Genomic DNA, 20,189 nt, shown 5'->3' with positions numbered 1-20,189 from the left:
AGACAGACTAGATGCAGGAAGGTTGTTCCCGATGGCAGGGGAGTCCAGAACCAGGGGTCACAGTCTAAGGATAAGGGGTAAGCCATTTAGGACTGAGATGAGGAATTTCTTCACCCAGAGAGTGGTGAACCTGTGGAATTCTCTACCACAGAAGACAGTTGAGGCCAATTCATTAAATATATTCAAGAAGGAGTTAGATATATTTCTTAAGGCTAAAGGGATATGGGGAGAAAGCAGGGACAGGGTACTGAATATGGATGATCAGCCATGATCGCATTGAATGGCGGAGCAGGCTCAAGGGGCCGAATGGCCTACTCCTGCTCCTATCTTCTGTTTCTATGTGGTGGTTAACAGTGCCTAGTCTGTGTTTGGTAATAAATTAATATTTTTATTGAAAAATTATACAAGTACAAAGGTAATATTGGATAACTATCTTTATAGTGTATAGTAAATTACAGACAAAGTACAGTACCTATAAATATACATAATATTGTCTTTAGATTTTGGCAATATGGAGATTACCTCAACTGAAGCAAGGCAAATAAATTATACATAATTTAAACATTATCAAAACATGATACTTAATTATATTAATATTAGATTCAGAGTATTCAGTTATTTTGAGTTGGGTGGGGTATAATAGGAGTGGCTGATCCAATCCTGTAGGTTTCCTGCTGGACAGGTTTGGTTAAAATTACCCATATGTTTTTGGCAACCTTTTATCATTAACGTTAAAAAAAAACATTACTAGGAGTAGAGCCAGGACTTTGGGAATGACATGGGGGAACAAAGAGGGATTACTGAGTTGATGGAACATATCATCTTAGAATAAATACTGGATCAGGAGCCTCAGAGTTGAAACTACTGAGTATCACATTGTTAACCACGTGATTGCTGAAGTCCTTTAGATTTCTTTCAAAATCTGTTAACGACAAATGTACTGCAACTGGTTGTAATACTATGCAGCATAAGCAGTTAGATCAATAAAATGTAATATATAAATGACCTGACCAGAGTGTTTTCAGTCTGATGCACTAGAAAGATATTTAAAACAAATATTTCCTTTTAAGCATTACAACAGCCAGTGGTTCGAATAATATATAAGGCCAGCTACAACTTTACAGAACCATGAGAGTTCAGTGGAATGAATCGGGCAGGGTGTGTAACCTACTTCCGCCTGTTTTATGCACCTGCCAAAGTTGAGAGTTCTGCCCATACTTTTTTGTGCGTGTTAATTTTAGTTAATTGATGGAAACATCTGCCCTAAATTCATGACTGCACTTTAACAAAGTTTTTAATCTATTTAATATAAACAGAATACTGACTGTTGAAACATCACAGGCAGGAGTTTAATGTGAACACCAGTCCACTAAAAATAGCATAGAGGAAATTAAATCACAATGTTTGGAAAAATAACAACAGATCTATATCGCTAAACTTGACATCATAACTTAGCAACCGCTGTTTCTCCGCAGGTAAGCTCCTCCTCCAAGAGCGTATTCCATTTCTGTAAATGTGAGGGGACCCACTGCTATACCAGAAGGTCCAATCTCTTTAAAGCCAGCTTTCTGGTAGAATGCGATCAAGAAGTCTTCACACATGAGAACAGCTCGTTTGACTGTAGGGAGGCACCGTAGATATTGCAAGTATCGCCATAAAATGATTGAACCTTTCCCCTGCTGCCGGCACCTGTGGTGAACAGCCAGGACGTGGATGTGGACAGTGGAACCCCCAGGAACATGAATGGTCATAGCATCCTGCATGCAATTGAAACATTAACATATTAATCTCTATAATTAAAGTCAAGAATTATGCATGTACATTAGATTGTGTAGCAAACATCTGAAACTTCTCAAAATCTATTGTAATTTCAAACAAATGGCATATTATAATACAATGATTAGTGTTTTTGCAGCTGATGTACTTCTTTGACAAGAAATGATGATGATTCTAAAAATGAATGTATTAGAACCTGAATTAATGGCAAATAGAAAACTTGAATAGGTAGTTTAGTTTCTGGGCCAGACAGCTGACTGTTGTGATCCACTGAATAGAAGGGCATGTTCCTCACACCCTGCACATCCCTCAAAACATGAGTTCCTGATTTTGGTCAAGCCATCAATGGAAGGTCATAAGTGGAGGTTATGGTACTTAACCAGGAGGAGGGAGAGAAAGAAAATCAGAAGACAAGTCAGCCTGGGCTGCTTTCACACACCTAGCACATGGTGACAAAGCTGTATTGGTAGGTCCTGGGAGTCAGTCACTAGTGCACTCTGTTGGCCTGGGCACTACTGCATAGCTCAACTTACTGTTAACATCAGAGATACAAAGTCAAAAAATCATTGGCTCCTTAATTTAACGATGCTGATTGCTCAAGCAACTGACAAATTTTGTACGTCAAATTTAAGTTGTTTAATCATAATTTAATGTACCACCAGTCATGTTCTTTTTAATACAGAAGAGCATATATTTTCAAATGGAACTGCTTGAAAGACTAAAAGTAAATATTACTTAATCCTCTTCGTGCCCCCACAGCTATTTTGTTTTTTCCTCTTCGGCTCTCTCAATCACAGAGAATCAGCTGAGCCAGTGTTTTGTCAGTGCAGTTACAGTACACATTAAAGCCTTCTACGTGCTTTTTCTATTCTAGACTGGTATCTACGGCCTTCGAGGTACAGGATAAAATGTTTCATTTCAACTTAAGGTCTTGCTCCTATGCATATTGTTTCCTTTCAGTTAAGTTTATCTTTACTGGCACTCGTATTTCTCAAATGTGCTCTTAACTTTACTCACAACTAATGCTGTAAATTCTACCTTCATTGTCATCGGAGAGTGGATCTTGAGCATGATGAGAAATCATATTGATCTTAAACATAATCTTAAAATAATCTGAATCTTAATGTGAAATGAGCTCCTATTTTCTGGTTGTTTAGCAGTCTTTTTTTTACAAAAAATGGGAAAAGATACATCATCTAAATATGGTTCTTATATTTTGTTACACCAGCTTTGTATTACAAAAGTAAATAATTCAAATTGGAATAAGTGGTTACCATATTTGTGTAGTATTTGGCTGAAATATATCTGCTTCATGCCGGGTTGCCTCTACAGCAGGTTCTATCCATCATCACTCAACTGCTAGAAATTAGTTCTTGGCCTTTGTCTTATCTATTATAAGAGTATAACTTTTGAAAGTCTGCTAATGGCAAAATTGTAGGGGGTAGAAAAAATATAGCAATTCCAGATATGGATAAGTGTAATGGAATTATGTGTAGGTGCAAAAAGATTTAACTTTGATTACAAGAATGCATAATCATGCCTTGAAGATGAAGGAGGAAAATAATAATATAGACCACCTTTTATAAAGGTCTCTACAATGAGATGACAAACATCAATTTACAATGCCAGAAGAATGAAGTATAGATCCTAGGATAAAAGATTAACTGTACTAGAAGAGTAATACTACACCGTATTAATGAGACAGCCCTTAAAATACATTTAATTTTGATATTCATACTCGAAAGGGATACGGACGTGTTAGGGTTCAGAGAAGGGCGACAAAGATTTGACAGTTCAGTAAGGACCAGCTGTATGAAGGAAGACATATTAGTAAACTGAAGCGGGAGAGAAAATAGGACTCGGGCTTTTAATATGGTAAAGGCAGTGGGTGCTGGTAAGTTAATGCAAGGTGGCATGATTTTAAAATTTACAAGTGTGCCAGTCAACAACACAGGACACATCTCTGGCATGCACATAGAACTAGCATTTTCAATGATAATAAAAACTGTTGAAAATTATTTTTTAAAATATTGACTCGAAAACACTAAAATAAAGGAGTATGAACAATAACGCCAAAACCTCAGACACTGGAAATCGGAAACAAAAACCAAAAAATGCAGGAAACCCTCAGCAAGTCGGACAACATCTGCGGAAAGAACAGAGGAATTAACACTTTGGGCGAGGACGATGAGGAGGGGGAGCGGGGTTTCTCCCATCGGAGCACCGTGCTGGCGGGGTGGTCTGCACCCTTGGTGGCAACCAGCTTTTTTTTTTCTTCTCCCAGGCTCCTGAGCCACTGAAACCTGATCCATTTTGCCAGTTTGTTGTGCTTCCATTTGTACCTGCCTCACTCCCCACCCCCTCCACTGCCTTCAGCTCTTCGCGCCTTCGATGTCTCGTATATGTCGTTTATTTCTTTGATTTCTCCTATTACACCTTCTATTATCTCACGCTAATATCACTTCTGCCATTTAACCATCTGCTGGCTTCCACTTAAAGTATTTTACAGATCATTCTGTTTTTGTGTGCATTTTTTTCCCCATCTCCTTTCTGTTCCTTTTTAAATGCTGTAATATCTTACAGTTTTGACAAAGAGTCTGCACCTGAAATATTAATTCCTTTTCTTTCCACAGATGCTACCTGAGCTGCTGAGGGTTTTCAGCATTTTCTGTTTTTGGTTTTGATAAAAGATAAAGCAATGTTACTAAACGTAACACTTTTCTTTTCAGCATTGCTGTGCTAAGTAAGAAGAAAGGCAACGTATATTACCTGTGATAATTTGTCCTTGTCCCATCCAGAGCCAATAACAAAGGCTACGAGCCTCCCCTCTTCAAACCAGCCAAGGGATAACTCGGGGCACAGTTCAAGAAAATGTCTCACTTCATCCATGTGCAAAGGACACTCCCCAGAGACAGAAATAAAGGCTTATGGTAAGAAAATAGGGAAGAGACATTGTGAGTTTCTGATTGGAGTATCCTGTACTCTCAGAAATTATATCCAAATAACAGTTTGCAGTCTAACATTTCACATTCATTGGCATTTTTTGACCAACTGAAGCCAATTCATAGCCAACCAACCCCCTTGACACAATCCTAAATGTGAGTGTGGTTTGAATGATACCAAAGTCAACGGCTTCACAAAGTGAAACATTCTATTTGTACGCACTCGTTTATCAGTACATTATAAAGTTCGATGTGATTTGAATATCTAAATTAGATATAATTTTATATACAAAAGCCACTGAAATACAATAATTGTGGAAATCTTCAACCCATGTTAAGCCAAAGGAATACAAATATCCAACACAAGGGAATTACTAAAGTTAAAAAAAAACAAATTCCATAGACAGTCCAAACCACAAACTAACACACACAATTCAATTGGTTATCATAGAATCATAGAAATTTACAGCACAGAAGGAGGCCACTCGGCCCATCGTGTCTGTGCCGGTCGGAAAAGAGCTACCCAGCCTAATCCCATTTACCAGCTCTTGGTCCGTAGCCTTATAGGTTACGGCACTTCAAGTGCACATCCAAATACTTTTTAAATGTGATGAGGGATTCTGCCTCTACCACCCTTTCAGGCTGCAAGTTCCAGACCCCCACCACCCTCTGGGTGAAAAATGTTCTCCTCAACTCCCCTCTAATCCTTCTACCAATTACTTTAAATCTATGCCCCCTGGTTATTGACCCCTCTGCTGGGGGAAATAGGTCCTTCCCATCCATTCTATCTAGGAAGCTTGTCATTTTATACACCTCAATTAAATCTCCACACAGCCTTCTAAGGTTACTTTAGAGAATTAACAAAAAAAATCTTTAAAAAAATGACAGAGAATTGACATAAATATTAAAGGAAGAGTAAGCAGGGAGTGTGGCAGAAAGGTTGCCAGCTATAGGAGCGGGAGAGGCTGAATGAAGACCCTGGAGACAGTGAGGACCCTGGAGACAGGCTGAGTGAGGACCCTGGAGACAGGCTGAGTGAGGACCCTGGAGACAGTGAGGACCCTGGGGACGGGCTGAGTGAGGACCCTGGGGACAGTGAGGACCCGGAGGACGGGCTGAGTGAGGACCCTGGGGACAGTGAGGACCCTGGGGACAGGCTGAGTGAAGACCCTGGGGACGGGCTGAGTGAGGACCCTGGAGACAGGCTGAGTGAGGACCCTGGGGACGGGCTGAGTGAGGACCCTGGGGACAGGCTGAGTGAGGACCCTGGAGACAGTGAGGACCCTGGAGACAGTGAGGACCCTGGGGACAGGCTGAGTGAGGACCCTGGGGACAGTGAGGACCCTGAGGACAGGCTGAGTGAGGACCCTGGAGACAGGCTGAGTGAAGACCCTGGGGACGGGCTGAGTGAGGACCCTGGGGACAGGCTGAGTGAGGACCCTGGAGACAGTGAGGACCCTGGAGACAGTGAGGACCCTGGGGACAGGCTGAGTGAGGACCCTGGGGACAGTGAGGACCCTGAGGACAGGCTGAGTGAGGACCCTGGAGACAGGCTGAGTGAAGACCCTGGGGACGGGCTGAGTGAGGACCCTGGGGACAGGCTGAGTGAGGACCCTGGGGACAGTGAGGACCCTGGAGACAGGCTGAGTGAGGACCCTGGAGACAGGCTGAGTGAGGACCCTGGAGACAGTGAGGACCCTGGAGACAGTGAGGACCCTGGGGACAGGCTGAGTGAGGACCCTGGGGACAGTGAGGACCCTGGGGACGGGCTGAGTGAGGACCCTGGGGACAGGCTGAGTGAGGACCCTGGGGACAGTGAGGACCCTGGAGACAGGCTGAGTGAGGACCCTGGAGACAGGCTGAGTGAGGACCCTGGGGACAGTGAGGACCCTGGGGACGGGCTGAGTGAGGACCCTGGGGACGGGCTGAGTGAGGACCCTGGGGACAGTGAGGACCCTGGGGACAGGCTGAGTGAGGACCCTGGGGACAGGCTGAGTGAGGACCCTGGGGACAGTGAGGACCCTGGGGACGGGCTGAGTGAGGACCCTGGGGACAGTGAGGACCCTGGGGACAGGCTGAGTGAGGACCCTGGGGAGAGGCTGAGTGAGGACCCTGGGGACAGTGAGGACCCTGGGGACAGGCTGAGTGAGGACCCTGGGGACAGGCTGAGTGAGGACCCTGGGCTGAGTGAAGACCCTGGGCTGAGTGAGGACCCTGGGGACAGTGAGGACCCTGAGGACAGGCTGAGTGAGGACCCTGAGGGCAGTGAGGACCCTGAGGACAGGCTGAGTGAGGACCCTGAGGGCAGTGAGGACCCTGGGGACAGGCTGAGTGGGGACCCTGGGGACAGTGAGGACCCTGGGGACAGGCTGAGTGAGGACCCTGGGGACAGTGAGGACCCTGGGGACAGGCTGAGTGAGGACCCTGGGGACAGTGAGGACCCTGGGGACAGGCTGAGTGAGGACCCTGGGGACGGTGAGGACCCTGGGGACAGGCTGAGTGAGGACCCTGGGGACAGGCTGAGTGAGGACCCTGGGGACAGTGAGGACCCTGGGGACAGGCTGAGTGAGGACCCTGGGGACAGTGAGGACCCTGAGGACAGGCTGAGTGAGGACCCTGGGGACAGGCTGAGTGAGGACCCTGGGGACGGTGAGGACCCTGAGGATGGGCTGAGTGAGGACCCTGGGGACAGTGAGGACCCTGAGGACAGGCTGAGTGAGGACCCTGGGGACGGTGAGGACCCTGAGGATGGGCTGAGTGAGGACCCTGGGGACAGTGAGGACCCTGAGGACAGGCTGAGTGAGGACCCTGGGGACGGTGAGGACCCTGAGGATGGGCTGAGTGAGGACCCTGGAGACAGTGAGGACCCTGAGGACGGGCTGAGTGAGGACCCTGGGGACGGTGAGGACCTTGGGTACAGGCTGAGTGAGGACCCTGGAGACAGGCTGAGTGAGGACCCTGGGGACAGTGAGGACCTTGGGGACAGGCTGAGTGAGGACCCTGAGGACAGGCTGAGTGAGGACCCTGGGGACAGTGAGGACCCTGGCGACAGGCTGAGTGAGGACCCTGGGGACGGGCTGAGTGAGGACCCTGGGGACAGTGAGGACCCTGGGGAGAGGCTGAGTGAAGACCCTGGGGACAGTGAGGACCCTGGGGACAGGCTGAGTGAGGACCCTGGGCTCAGTGAAGACCCTGGATACGGGCTGAGTGAAGACCCTGGAGACGGGCTGAGTGAAGACCCTGGAGACAGGCTGAGTGAGGACCCTGGGGACAGTGAGGACCCTGGAGACAGTGAGGACCCTAGGGACAGGCTGAGTGAGGACCCTGGGGGCAGGCTGAGTGAGGACCCTGGGCTGAGTGAAGACCCTGGGCTGAGTGAGGACCCTGGGGACAGGCTGAGTGTGGACCCTGGGCTCAGTGAAGACCCTGGAGACGGGCTGAGTGAAGACCCTGGAGACGGGCTGAGTGAAGACCCTGGAGACAGTGAGGACCCTGGGGACAGGCTGAGTGAAGATGCTGCCTACCTTCCCGCTCGATCTCGAAGACACTGAGCGCGTCGGTCAGGCTGAGGTTGCGGAACTCGTTGGCGGGGAGGGTGTGGCGTCTGCCGCTCCGCGGGCTGGTACCCGCCGAGTATCTCAAAGCAAAGGGCTTGAGGAAGGGCGAGGCGCTGGTTGTTGTCATCTCCACCTTCAGATCCGCAGAGGCAGAAAGGGAAAGGCGGGCTGTCTCCAGAGCGCTGTGCGGCTGCGAGTTGAGGGGCTGCTGGTGACGGTGAGCAGCGCCTGAGCTCCGGGAGCTGCTCGGACTCTCTGCCTGTTCGCTGCGGCACACCTTCTCATACAGACAAGAACTGAGCCCAGTTAACAAGCAATTCATAGTCGGCTTATCCACGCGGCGAAAGCTGGCGATTGCTGGATGATGGATGCGATTACAACTCCCACACTGACGTGATGTGGTCTCCTCACTGTTGGAATAAACTTATAGTGTCCCTAACTTAACCATTCTGTGGACAGCAATGTCACTTTCACTGCCCTATTTGCTGATATTGAACAACAATGAAAACCAACAAATCTATACATATGATGAAAGTATTAACTAACAGTCCCAAACTGACACAACACTCCCAGTGACATTACAGAAACAATTAGCTAGTTTGCTAGATCTACTAATCAGAAGCACGAGTTATCTACCCGGAAAAATACAACCAAGTCTGCAATTTTTTAAGTACGTGTTATTTTTTATATCTATAGCTTATTTGTGAAATGTCCATACATTTTATCAGGTATTTTTTGCAGCAGCTTTTCTCCAATCAGTTGCTAAAACGAGTTGGTAATTTCTCTAAAATCTCTATTTTAACATTTTTTTCATAGCATGGTTAACACTTCCAGTGCTGCACTACTAAACTACTGTAAATATTACAAGGATATCAATCATTTTACGGATGCACGTTTACACCGTTGAGAATTGTCACGGTGTAATTCGAGGCTCGGGTTCCCTGATTCAGGGAGGCGGTCTCGCACCATGCGGGCTGAGGTTACCTCGCTGCTTCTTAAACTCTTAACAAGACGTCTGTTCTTATTCTGTTAACTTGAACTGCTCATGCATAACTGCAAGCCAAGCCTAAACTCTGTTGCATCTCTTGGGCACTTTATATACTTAAGACACATTTGAGAATGTTAACCCTCCCGCTCAGGCTCTGAGTACATTTTCCACAAACAAGGTTTCGTATTTGCAGCCAAGCAGTACAAATAAAAGTACCGGTGGGTGCAAATCGATACAGCAGCTAACCCAGTCTCACTGGTAAGAGGGGCACTCCCTGCATGAGCACCGCTTCTTTTATAATCCTGAATATTTAGAATATTAACGTCACTGAACTAGAAATATAGATTAGCCCCATGACAGGCCAAAGTAGTCGCTGCCCATCATTTGAAATTTTAATATAGAAGCAAAATACTGCGGATGCTGCAAATATGAACTCCCCCCCGCCTTTCCCTGCCTGTGTACTTGCTTAAAACCTGTTACATCTCTAACTTTTTCCAGTTCTCACAAAAGTCATTGACCTGAAACGTTAACTCTGTTTCTCTCTCCGCAGATACTCCGCCTGACCTGCTGAGTATTTCCAGCATTTTCTGTTTATATTTGAAACTTTAATCCTTGCTAATGAGATCTCCAAGTGACAGACACAATCCTGTGAAAGAGGAAAGCCGCTGAAGACAACAGAGAATTGTAAAATTAAAGTATAATGAAAGGAAATGTTTGAATATCATATTTTATAGCTTCCTTGTACAAACACAATGCCGATAGGATATTTGAATCAAGTAAAATTAGATGCACCTGTCCTCCAGAATGTTAAATTAAGAAAACTGACGCAGAGAAATGACACTAAGCTGCTTCACCTCATGGTAAGGTGAACATATGGAATGCTGGTTATGATCTGACTCATTTAATTCAAACAGTACCGTACAGGGGTGATCTGAACTAAAATGTTTTAAAGAATTTGATAGGGTAGATACAGAGAAACGATTTCCTCTGATGGGGGAGTCAAGAACGACAGGATATAATCTTTAAATTCGAGCTGCCTATTTAGGAGGGACATCAGGGAGCGCTTTTTCACACAATGGGGGTAAAAATCTGGAATTCGCTCCCCCAAAAGGCTGTGGCTGTTGGGACAATTGGAGTTTTCAAGACAGATCGATAGATTTTTGTTAGGTAAAGGTATCAAGGGATATGGAGCTAAGGCATAAAATTTTGGACTCGAGAATCAGAAGTACAACTTCAAAATTTGCAGACGACACCAAATTGGGGGGTGTAGTTAATAGAGAGGAGGACTGTGACAAAATGAATGTTTCCACTTGTGGGGAAGAGCATAACTAGAGGCCACCAATATAAGATCATCACCAAGAAATTCAATAGGGAATTCAGAAGAAACTTCTTTACCCAAAGAGTGGTGAGAATGTGGAACTCGCTACAACAGGGAGTGGTTGAAGTGAATAGTATAGATGCATTTAAGGGGAGGCTAGACAAACATATGAGGGAGAAGGGAATAGAGGGTTATGCTGATAGATTTAGATGAGGAACGACGGGAGGAGGCTCGAGTGGAGCATTAACACCGGCATGGACTGGTTGGGCTGAATGGCCTGTTTCTGTGCCGTATATCCTATGTAAATACAGGAAGACATTAATAAACTTACAAATTAGGCATGTAATTGGCAAATTAACTTCAATATAGACAGACAGACAGAACTTGCATTTATATAGCACCTTTCATGACCTCAGGACATCCCAAAGGGATTTACAGCCAATAAAGTACTTTTGAAGTATAGTCACTATTGTAATGTAGGAAATGCAGCAGCCAATGAGCACACAGCAAGATCCCACAAACAACAATGTGATAAAGAACCAGATAATATTTTAGTGCTGTTGGCTGAGGGATACATTTTGTCCCAGGACACCGGGGAGAACACTCCTTGCTCTTGTTCCAATAGTAGCTGTGGGATCTTTTATGTCCACCTGAAAGGGAAGACCTCGGTTTAACATCGCATCTGAAAGACGGCACCTTCGACAGTGTAGCACTCTCTCAGTACTGGCACTGGGGGAGGGTCAGGCTTGGATTATGGGCTCGAGTCTCTGGAGTGTATATAGATAAGTATGAGATGGTACATTTTGGTAGGAAGAACAAGGAGACCACATACTCCTTGGAAAATAAGAGTCTAAATGGGGTAGAGGAGCAGAAGGATCTGGGGGTACAGATCAGGACGGACTGAACAGGCTGGGGCTATTTCCGTGAGAAAACGGAGGGGTGACCTAATAGAGGTCTTTAAGATGATGAAAGGGCTTTATAAGGTAGACGTAGAGAAGATGTTTCCACTTGCGGAGGAGACCAGAACTAGGGGCCATAAATATAAGAAAGTCACTAATAAATCCAATCGGGAATTCAGGAGAAACTTATTTACACAGAGTGGTTAGAATGTAGAACTCACAACCATAAGGAGTAGTTGAGGCGACCAGCATAGGGGAAGCTAGATAAACACATGAGGGAGAAAGGAATAGAAGGATATGTTGATGGGGTTAGATGAAGAAGGGTGGGAGGAGGCTCATGTGGAGCATAAACACCGGCATAGACCTGTTGGGCCGAATGGCCTGTTTCTGTGCTGTAAATACTAAACAATACTATGTAAGGGTAAATGGAGTTGAGGTACAGATTATAGAGTCATAACGGCATAGAAGGAGGCCATTCAGCCCATTGAGTTTGTGCCGGCTCTCTGTCGAGCAATCCAGTCAGTCCCATTCCCCCGCTCTATCCCCGTAGCCCTGTTTATTTCCCTCAAGTGCCTATCCAGTCTCCCCTTGAAAACATTGAGTGTCTCCGCTTCCACCACTTCTGTTGGCAGCGAGTTCCAGGTCCTCACCGCTCGTTACGTAAAAAATTTTTTCCTCACGTCCCCCCTGTATCTCTTGCCCAAAACCTTAAATCGGTGTCCTCTAGTCCTTGTACCATCAACTAATGGGAACAGCCTTTCCCCGTCTAGCCTATCCAAACCCAGCATAATCTTGTACACCTCTGTCAAATCACCCCTCAACCTCCTTTGCTCTAATGAAAACAAATCCAGCTTCTCCAACCTGTCCTTGTAGCTAAGATCCCCCATCCCCAGAACCATTCTGGTAAATCTCCTCTGCACCCTCTCAAGTGCCTTCACATCCTTTCTAAAGTGTGGTGGCCAGAACTGGATGCAATACTCCAGTTGTGGCCTAACCAGCACTTTATAAAGGTTCAACATTACTGATCAGGCATTATCAAATTAAATGATAGAGTAGGCTCGGGGGGCTGACTGGCCATTCCTGCTCCAATGTTCCTTTGTAATTTATCATCTTGCAGTGCTACACACAATAAAGAACACAACATGCTCCCTACGTCAGTGGGGGGGGGGGGGCGGGGTCATCTTACTTGACTTAAACAAGATGACTTCTAACTGTTCCGCCAGCATTTCTAACTTCTTGGTCTCGGCGAAAGCCCTTGCAGCTTTCTGTTTAAAACCCTCACTGCCTATGCAGCATGCTGTTTCAAAAGGCCTCCCTGCCAGCCAGTGGCCCCAGCTTCTATAGTGAAGGAATAAGCCATATAACCTATTCAGAAAAATACACCATCTTATGAAAGAATTCTAGCCTTATTGAAACATGACAAACTGGGTTTGGAAATTTAGAAACCTAACTGTGAAATAGCCGTGAAAGCATTCTGGCTATTGAGATAAGACAGTTGTTGACCCTGAATAAATAACCTTATTGAAAGAGAAGGTGAAGGGCTCCAACAGGCTGACCTTTTGGGGAAAAAAAACAATGGTTCACCCTGGATAAGGTGTTCTAATTTAAACTTCGTAAAGATAGTACATAAGATAAGGAACATCTGCCCTCGTAAAGATGACATAAAGTAAGGACACCTGCCATCACACCATTTTTATGTGGTAAACTTAGAACACCTAGAGATGAGACAAAATTCTGGCTGAGGTGGCAGTAAGAGTTGCAGAGGTCGGCAGAAAAATGACTAGAGATAATTAGCTTGCATCAGCAGAAAACCTGAAAGGAAATACCACTGAAAAAGGGTATAAATATTGAACTCTCAAATGGGATAACAGACTCGCTTTAATCGGGCAAAGTGATTCTCGGCTTCAGAGGCGGCTCTGTAGTCTCCAACACTTTGTACCTCGGGGATCAAAGGTATTTGATATTGATGGATTTCCTGAATAGAAACCTTTAAGAACTGTAATACTGTAGCGAACTTAAGATTTAAAAGTAAGATTCTCTGTTAATAATAAGATAGCATTTTTTCTCTTTTTATAATGGTTAATGTTGCGATTGACTGATTCACCAACTGTAAATTGCATGTCGGTTCTTTAATAAATCTATATATTTTTAGAATTGTCTCACATAAGTCTTCTGTATCAAAAACTCGTGAATTCAATCTCTGTACACTCTTTGGTGAGGGAGTTTTCTGGACCCTCATAATATCCGGAACGTTACAGTCTAGCTAAACTTATTAAAAGTGCTATCTGGAGGACGGTAACATTCTCGGGTTGTTCCATTCCTTTAGGGAGAGATAGTGCAGACCTTTAGGGCAGGATTTTCATTCAGGAGTCGGGTAGGAGGTGGGACTACAACTTTCAGGGTTGTAGTCCTGCCTCCATCGAGATGTGGCCAATCCACGCGATTTTAACTTGATTGACCTTGTTGAGCCTGTCCAGCAGGCTCAGCAGGCCAATTAAGGGTCACCCAGCAACAGGTGACATCACAGACTGAAATTTCATCTGTCAAGAGGTTTTGACAGATGAAATATCAGTGTTTCACAGCTGTTTGAAGCTGTCAAACACTGACAGTCTTACTTCTAACCTGAATCCTTCTCCACAGACTCAGTTAGAAATCTCTCCTGCACAGTAAGCTGAAGGCTGTCACTTTTGACAGTTCGCAGCCATTCTGCTTTCTGTGCCAGTGAGATGAGGGTCTCCTGGGACCTAAAGGAAGGAAGGCTGAAAAGGTAAGAAAAGGTAATTTAAACTTCTTTAATCACTTTAGACACACCAAACACACTTACCTTTGCACTCATGCACACATCACTCACCTGAACACCGACATCTCGACCCCTCCAAGTCCTTCAACGTGACAGCCTGCCTCCTCTAACTTGGCGTGGTTTGGAACTGTCGGGAATCCCACACTTCAACCTTAAAAATAGGGATTAGGCTAAAAACTGCCTGTTAACTACCTGTTAACAGGCAGTTAATTGGCACTAATCCCGTCCCGCTTCGGTGTGAGGTATTTTTTTCCAAATGCTGAGACAGGCTAATGAATTGATTATTTACAGTCTATGGGGAAACAACATCAAAGACAACTCATCAGCATTTTAATTACCCATCATTCCAGCCTTTTTAACCTTGTCTGAATTTGTGATCGCCGCAGATTTCCTCGGAGGTTCTCCCAATTTACCGCCGTATCTTCTGTGGGAGATCGGTGGAAACCCTGTTTACTTGTTGGGAACGTGATTTATGTTGAAGTTGGGAGAACCCCGGATGGAATTCCCAGCATATGTTTTAAAAATCCAAGATTAAAAGTAATTTTTTTTCAAATGTTTTCCCTGAAAAAAATGGTCAAAAAATCCCAAAATGTGACGAGGTGGTTAATTGAGTTAGTTTATTTGAATAGAGGTTTCAAAAAAATTGTCTTTGTTAGACTTTTTTTTAATACTATGGAGACGTTGAAAATGAGCTTTTTATAAATTAACAGATTAATTTTGTCACTGGAAATGTAATTATTCCTTAAGAGTTTAAGGCCAATTGTCAGCAAAGCTGTTCAAACAGAACCTTGATGGTTTTTATCATTGGTCCAAGGAATTGGTGAGCATAATTCTGATACAATTGCTTAGAGGTAAACAAATCATTCAGGTGGCCTTCATTTAGGTTAATTGCACCAGACTTGGAAAGTATTGACTAAAAGAAACTATTGTGGTGCAGAACAGACATGGAAAATACTTCTCAGGATTTACATTGTGATCTAGTAAGAATTTCAGGTAATTTCCTAGCCTGAGAGTGTGAAGCTGGTATGATTTATACCTGAATTTGAATCCTGAGATTGAATCCTCTGAATTTTGCTAACAAATATCTGGCATTATTTCTGATACAATGGGAGGAATTTTCCGGGGTGGAGGGGTGGCCAGTGGGCGGTATCGGTGGCGGGTCGAGTGGGAAAGTGTTTTTTTTTTGACAGTGGGTTGGGACGCCGCTGTCAACCCGCCACCATGAGCCTTTCCCAAATGTCAGGTCTATCTGCGCTGAGCAGACCCGACACGCAGCGGCGGGGGAGACAATTAAGGTCCATATGACCTTGTTAACAGAGCATTAAGAACTATTTTCAGCCCACCTTCAGAGTTTAACAGGTCACCCACAGGGTCCACACTGCTCAGGGATCATGTCAGGTAAGCAGGGCAGGAGTGCATGTCCACTTGACAGCTGCAAATGTGCTATAAAAGCTCCCATCTCACAGCTGTTCACTTTCCAAGCTCAGAAGCTGTTGCTTACTGCATTTGGAAGACAGATTGAGCTTTATGCAGGTTGCAAGTGTTTGGAGCAACTCTTTATCCAGTGTCACCTCATTGGAACAACCTCTCTCACCATTGACAGATCGCTTCTGTCATCACAACCTCACCTGCCAGCTATTCCATCAGTATGGGTACAGTTTATGCTCTCTCACCTTGGTCCTCAGAATCTGACCATGATCCGCAACACCAGCAGCACCAGGCACACCAGCAGCACCAACAATAACACCACCAACCTTCTCTGCAATCAACTAATGCTGCGCAGGATAGAGGGCATCAGCATCCAACCACACTGCTGCCCGGGAGGCCCAGGATGGCCTCATCATGGCCAGATTTACTTCACACGATGCTGTACTTGATGTGCCAGATTGGCGCCACCCCACATCAACACCATAAAGCACCCGTACAATGCTCAAGCCATTCCTTTCATACTCATGACCATTGCAGGGGGTACCGTTATGTTTCACCATTCACTGCAACTCACTAAGCCACTTCCAAAGGTGCACACAAATCCGTCCAAGAATGCAAATTGTTGAAAATAAAGGTTTCAATGTTTAACACCACATTCAAAGAAACTTTACATGAACATTGGCTAAAACACCCAAGTGCCTACCCTTGTGTATTGTTAATTGCTATGGTTGCACTAGGATGAGGGTGAGTATGAGGGGCGGCTAGTGAAATGGTGGTGTGATAATGTAGATAGAGGGGGATGGGTGGAGGTGCAAGGTAAGTTGGTGTGAGTAAGGATGTGCAGGTGTAGGGTAGGGAAGGCACAGCAGGATGAGGTTGAATGTGGCATTGCAGTAACATTTCGTGATCTACTGAGATCATTGAAAGGTTTGCGCCACCGCAACCTGGTCCTCCTGATGACATCCCTGCTTGTGTCCTCCTGTGCAATGTGCAATCGGGCTGCATTGGTCTCCTGGGGTGGTCTCTTCCGCCCATTGGAAGAGAAGTGAACCTTCCTGCGTGCTGTGACTCCATCCATAAGCATATGGAGGGATTCATGGGAAAGCTTGGGTGCAGCTGTGCAGTGTGTATCAGTGTTTGCAGCACCTCAATGCTGTAGAACACTGTCTTCTTAGGCAGTCCCTTGGAACCGAGGATGACTTCCTTCCGCATTAAAAATGAGTTCGCAGGTGACTGATGAGTCCAATGCGGGACCTACAGTCTCTGTCACAGGTGGGGCAGACGGTGGTTGAAGGGGTGGGTGGGTGGGGTGCTTGGGTTGATGTGCGCTCCTTGCGCTTGGCTTCTGCTTGCTCCCGGCAAAGAGACTCGAGGTGCTTGGCGCCTTCCCGGATGCTTCTCCTCCACTTTGTGCGGTCTTGGGCCAGGGATTCCCAGGTGTCAGTGGGGATGTTGCACTTTTTCAAGGAGGCTTTGAGGGTATCCTTGAAGTGTTTCCTCTGCCCACCTGGTGCTCTCTTGCCATGTCGGAGCTCCGAATAGAGCGCTTGTTTTGGGAGTCTCGTATCGGACATGCGGACGATGTGGCCCATCCATTGGAGCTGATCAAGTGTGATCAAAGCTTCGATGCTGGGGATGTTGGCCTGAGCGAGAACACTGACGTTGGTGCGCCTATCCTGCCAATGGATTTGCAGGATCTTGTGGAGGCAGTATTGGTGGTACCTCTCCAGCCACATGGTCCATGTCTCTGAGGCATACAGGAGGGCGGGTATCACTACTGCTGTGTAGACCATGAGCTTGGTACTGGGTTTGAGGTCCTGGTCTTCAAACACTCTCTTCCTCAGGCGACCAAAGGCTGCACTGGCACACTGAAGGCGGTGTTGGACTTAGTCAACGACATCTGCCCTTGTTGACAGTAGGCTCCTGAGGTATGGAAAGTGGTCCACGTTGTCCAAGGCCTCATCGTGGATTTTGATAATCGGGGGGCAGCACTGTGTGGCCGGGGCAGGTTGGTAGAGGACCTTTGTCTTACGAATGTTTAGTGTAAGGCCTATGCTCTCGTAAGCTTTGGTGAAGGTGTTGACAATGGTTTGGAGTTCGGCCTCAGAGTGTGTGCAGATGCAAGCATTGTCTGCATACTGTAATTTGATGACAGAGGATAGGACTGGGCTGGAGGCGACGGAGCTTGAACAGTTTCCAATTTGTTCTGTAGATTAGCTATACTCCAGTGGGGAGCTTACTGAGGGTGAGATGGAGCGTTGCAGCCAGGAAGATCGAGAAGAGCGTTGGTGCGATGACACAGCCTTACTTGACCCCGGTCCGTACGTGAAGTGGGTCTGTGGTGGATCCATTGGTCAAGATCATGGCTTGCATGTCGTCATGAAGCAGGCGGAGAATGGTGCCAAACCTTTGAGGGCAGCCAAATTTGAGGAGGACACTCCATAATCCCTCATGGTTGATGGTGTCAAAGGATTTGTGAGGTCAAAGAAGGCCATGTACAGCGGTTGGTGCTGTTCCCTACATTTCTCTTGTAGTTGACGCGCGGTGAAGATCATGTCCATTGTGCCCGTTAGTGGGCGGAATCTGCATTGCAACTCTGGGAGGAGCTCTTCTGCCACTGAGAGAAGGCAATTGAGGAGGATTCTTGCGATGACTTTCCCTGTGGCAGACAGCAGGGAGACTCCTCTGTAATTACTGCAATCGGACTTGTCACCTTTCTTGAAGATGGTCGCGATTGCGGCGTCTGAGATCCCCTGGCATGCTCTCCTCCTTCCAAATAAGAGAAATGAGTTCATGTATTCGCGCCAATAGTGCTTCTCCGCCATGTTTTAGCGCCTGGGTGCAGCTGTGCAACTCTGCAGTGTGTGTCAGTGTTTGCAGTAACTCAATGCTGTAGAACACTGACAGCACAACTGTCAAACTACATTTGCGCATGGTCCCTTTAAGGAAACCGGCTGATGACACGTCATCAAATGACATCCTCTGTAATTACTGCAATCGGACTGGTCACCTTTCTTGCTTCCTTCAATTGGCCGGCAAACGCACTGGGCAGGCTTAACAAGCCCAATCAGGGGAAAATCATTTTACACAGCGGGCTGGAGCCAGCAGCGGGGCCGGGACCCGCTACCAACCCCGGCCGCACTGGACCCGCCGAGGTACGGGAAATCGTGGCCATTGTGGAGAGTAAATTGTTTGTGCAAAGTATGCTTTTTGGTGAAAGCTCCGTGTTTTAATATTTGCCAAACAATGGCTTTTTAAACTTAAGATATTGGTAGACTACATAACCATAGTATTTTTCAACACTAAGGTATCATTTTTCAAAAAATTCACAAATCTTGATTTATTATTAACTAATCACAGAATCACAGAATCACAGAAACCCCACAGTGCAGATAGAGGCCATTTCGGCCCATCGAGCCTGCACCGACACATATCCCACCCGATCCCCGTAACCCCACGTATTTAATCCCCCTAACACTAAGGGTCAATTTATCATAGCCAATCAACCTAACCCGCACATCTTTGGACTGTTTTTGAGGAGGATTGATGAGGGTAGCGTGTTTGATGCAGTCTATATGAATTTTAGCAAGGCTTTTGACAAGGTCCCACAAGGCAGGCTGGTCAGCAAAGTAAAAACCCGTGGGATCCAAGGGAAAGTAGCAAAATTGGCTCAGTGGCAGGAAGCAATGGGTAATGGTCGACAAGTGTTTTTGTGACTGGAAGGCTGTTTCCAGTGGGGTTCTGCAAGGCTCAGTACAGGTCCCTTGCTTTTTGTGGTGTTTATCAATGGTTTAGAGTCATAGAGTTATACAGCACAGAGAGGCCCTTCGGCCCATCGCGTCCGCGCCGGCCATCAGGCCCTGTCTAATCTAATCCCATTTTCCAGCATTTGGTCCATAGCCTTGTATGCTATGGCATTTCAAGTGCTCATCCAAATGCTTCTTGAATGTTGTGAGGGTTCCTGCCTCTACCACCCTTTCAGGCAGTGAGTTCCAGATTCCAACCACCCTCTGGGTGAAAAAGTTCTTCCTCAAATCCCCTCTAAACCTCCTGCCCTTTACCTTGAATCGATGCCCCCTTGTTATTGACCCCTCTACTAAGGGAAAAAGTTCCTTTCTATCTACCCTATCCATGCCCCTCATAATTTTGTACACCTCAATCAGGTTGTTTTTTTAAAATTCATTGATGGGATGTGGGCGTCGCTGGCTAGGCCTGCATTTAGTGCCCATCCCTAATTGCCCTTGAGAAGATGGTGGTGAGCCGCCTTCTCGAACCGCTGCAGTCCATATGGCGTAGGTACACCCACAATGCTGTTAGGAAGGGAGTTCCAGGATTTTGGCCCAGCGACAGTGAAGGAATGGCAATACAGGTCCAAGTCAGGATGGTGTGTGGCTTGGAGGGGAACTTGTAGGTGGTGATGTTCCCATGCGTCTGCTGCCCTTGAACTTCTAAGTGGTAGAGGTCGCGGGTTTGGAAGGTGC

General features: G+C 46.0%; 1 protein-coding gene across 1 annotated transcript; it reads right to left on the bottom strand.

Annotated features, from left to right (window-relative positions):
• Positions 1-743: 743 nt before the first annotated feature.
• Positions 744-9,851, bottom strand: LOC147110463 (serotonin N-acetyltransferase-like). The gene is made up of 3 exons (XM_086000459.1): positions 8,243-9,851; positions 4,546-4,700; positions 744-1,757 (listed from the first exon to the last, which is right to left on the bottom strand). The coding sequence occupies exons 1-3, from the start codon at positions 8,595-8,597 to the stop codon at positions 1,452-1,454; spliced, it is 816 nt and encodes a 271-aa protein (XP_085856585.1). The 5' UTR covers positions 8,598-9,851; the 3' UTR covers positions 744-1,451.
• Between the last annotated feature and the right edge of the window lie 10,338 nt (positions 9,852-20,189).

The sequence above is a fragment of the Somniosus microcephalus genome, chromosome 11 (assembly GCF_052327205.1).
Source record: "Somniosus microcephalus isolate GS21.2 chromosome 11, FLI_Smic_1.0, whole genome shotgun sequence".
Lineage (NCBI taxonomy): Eukaryota > Metazoa > Chordata > Chondrichthyes > Squaliformes > Somniosidae > Somniosus > Somniosus microcephalus.
This window is presented reverse-complemented; position numbering and strand designations above follow the sequence as displayed.

Excerpts from the sequence above, each read along its gene's own strand:
- LOC147110463 (XM_086000459.1), bottom strand. The coding sequence starts at position 8,597 with ATGAATTGCTTGTTAACTGGGCTCAGTTCTTGTCTGTATGAGAAGGTG. Across the intron at positions 4,701-8,242 it reads CTTCGAGATCGAGCGGGAAG|CCTTTATTTCTGTCTCTGGG; the intron begins GTAGGCAGCATC and ends TCTTACCATAAG. Across the intron at positions 1,758-4,545 it reads ACAAGGACAAATTATCACAG|GATGCTATGACCATTCATGT; the intron begins GTAATATACGTT and ends AATTGCATGCAG.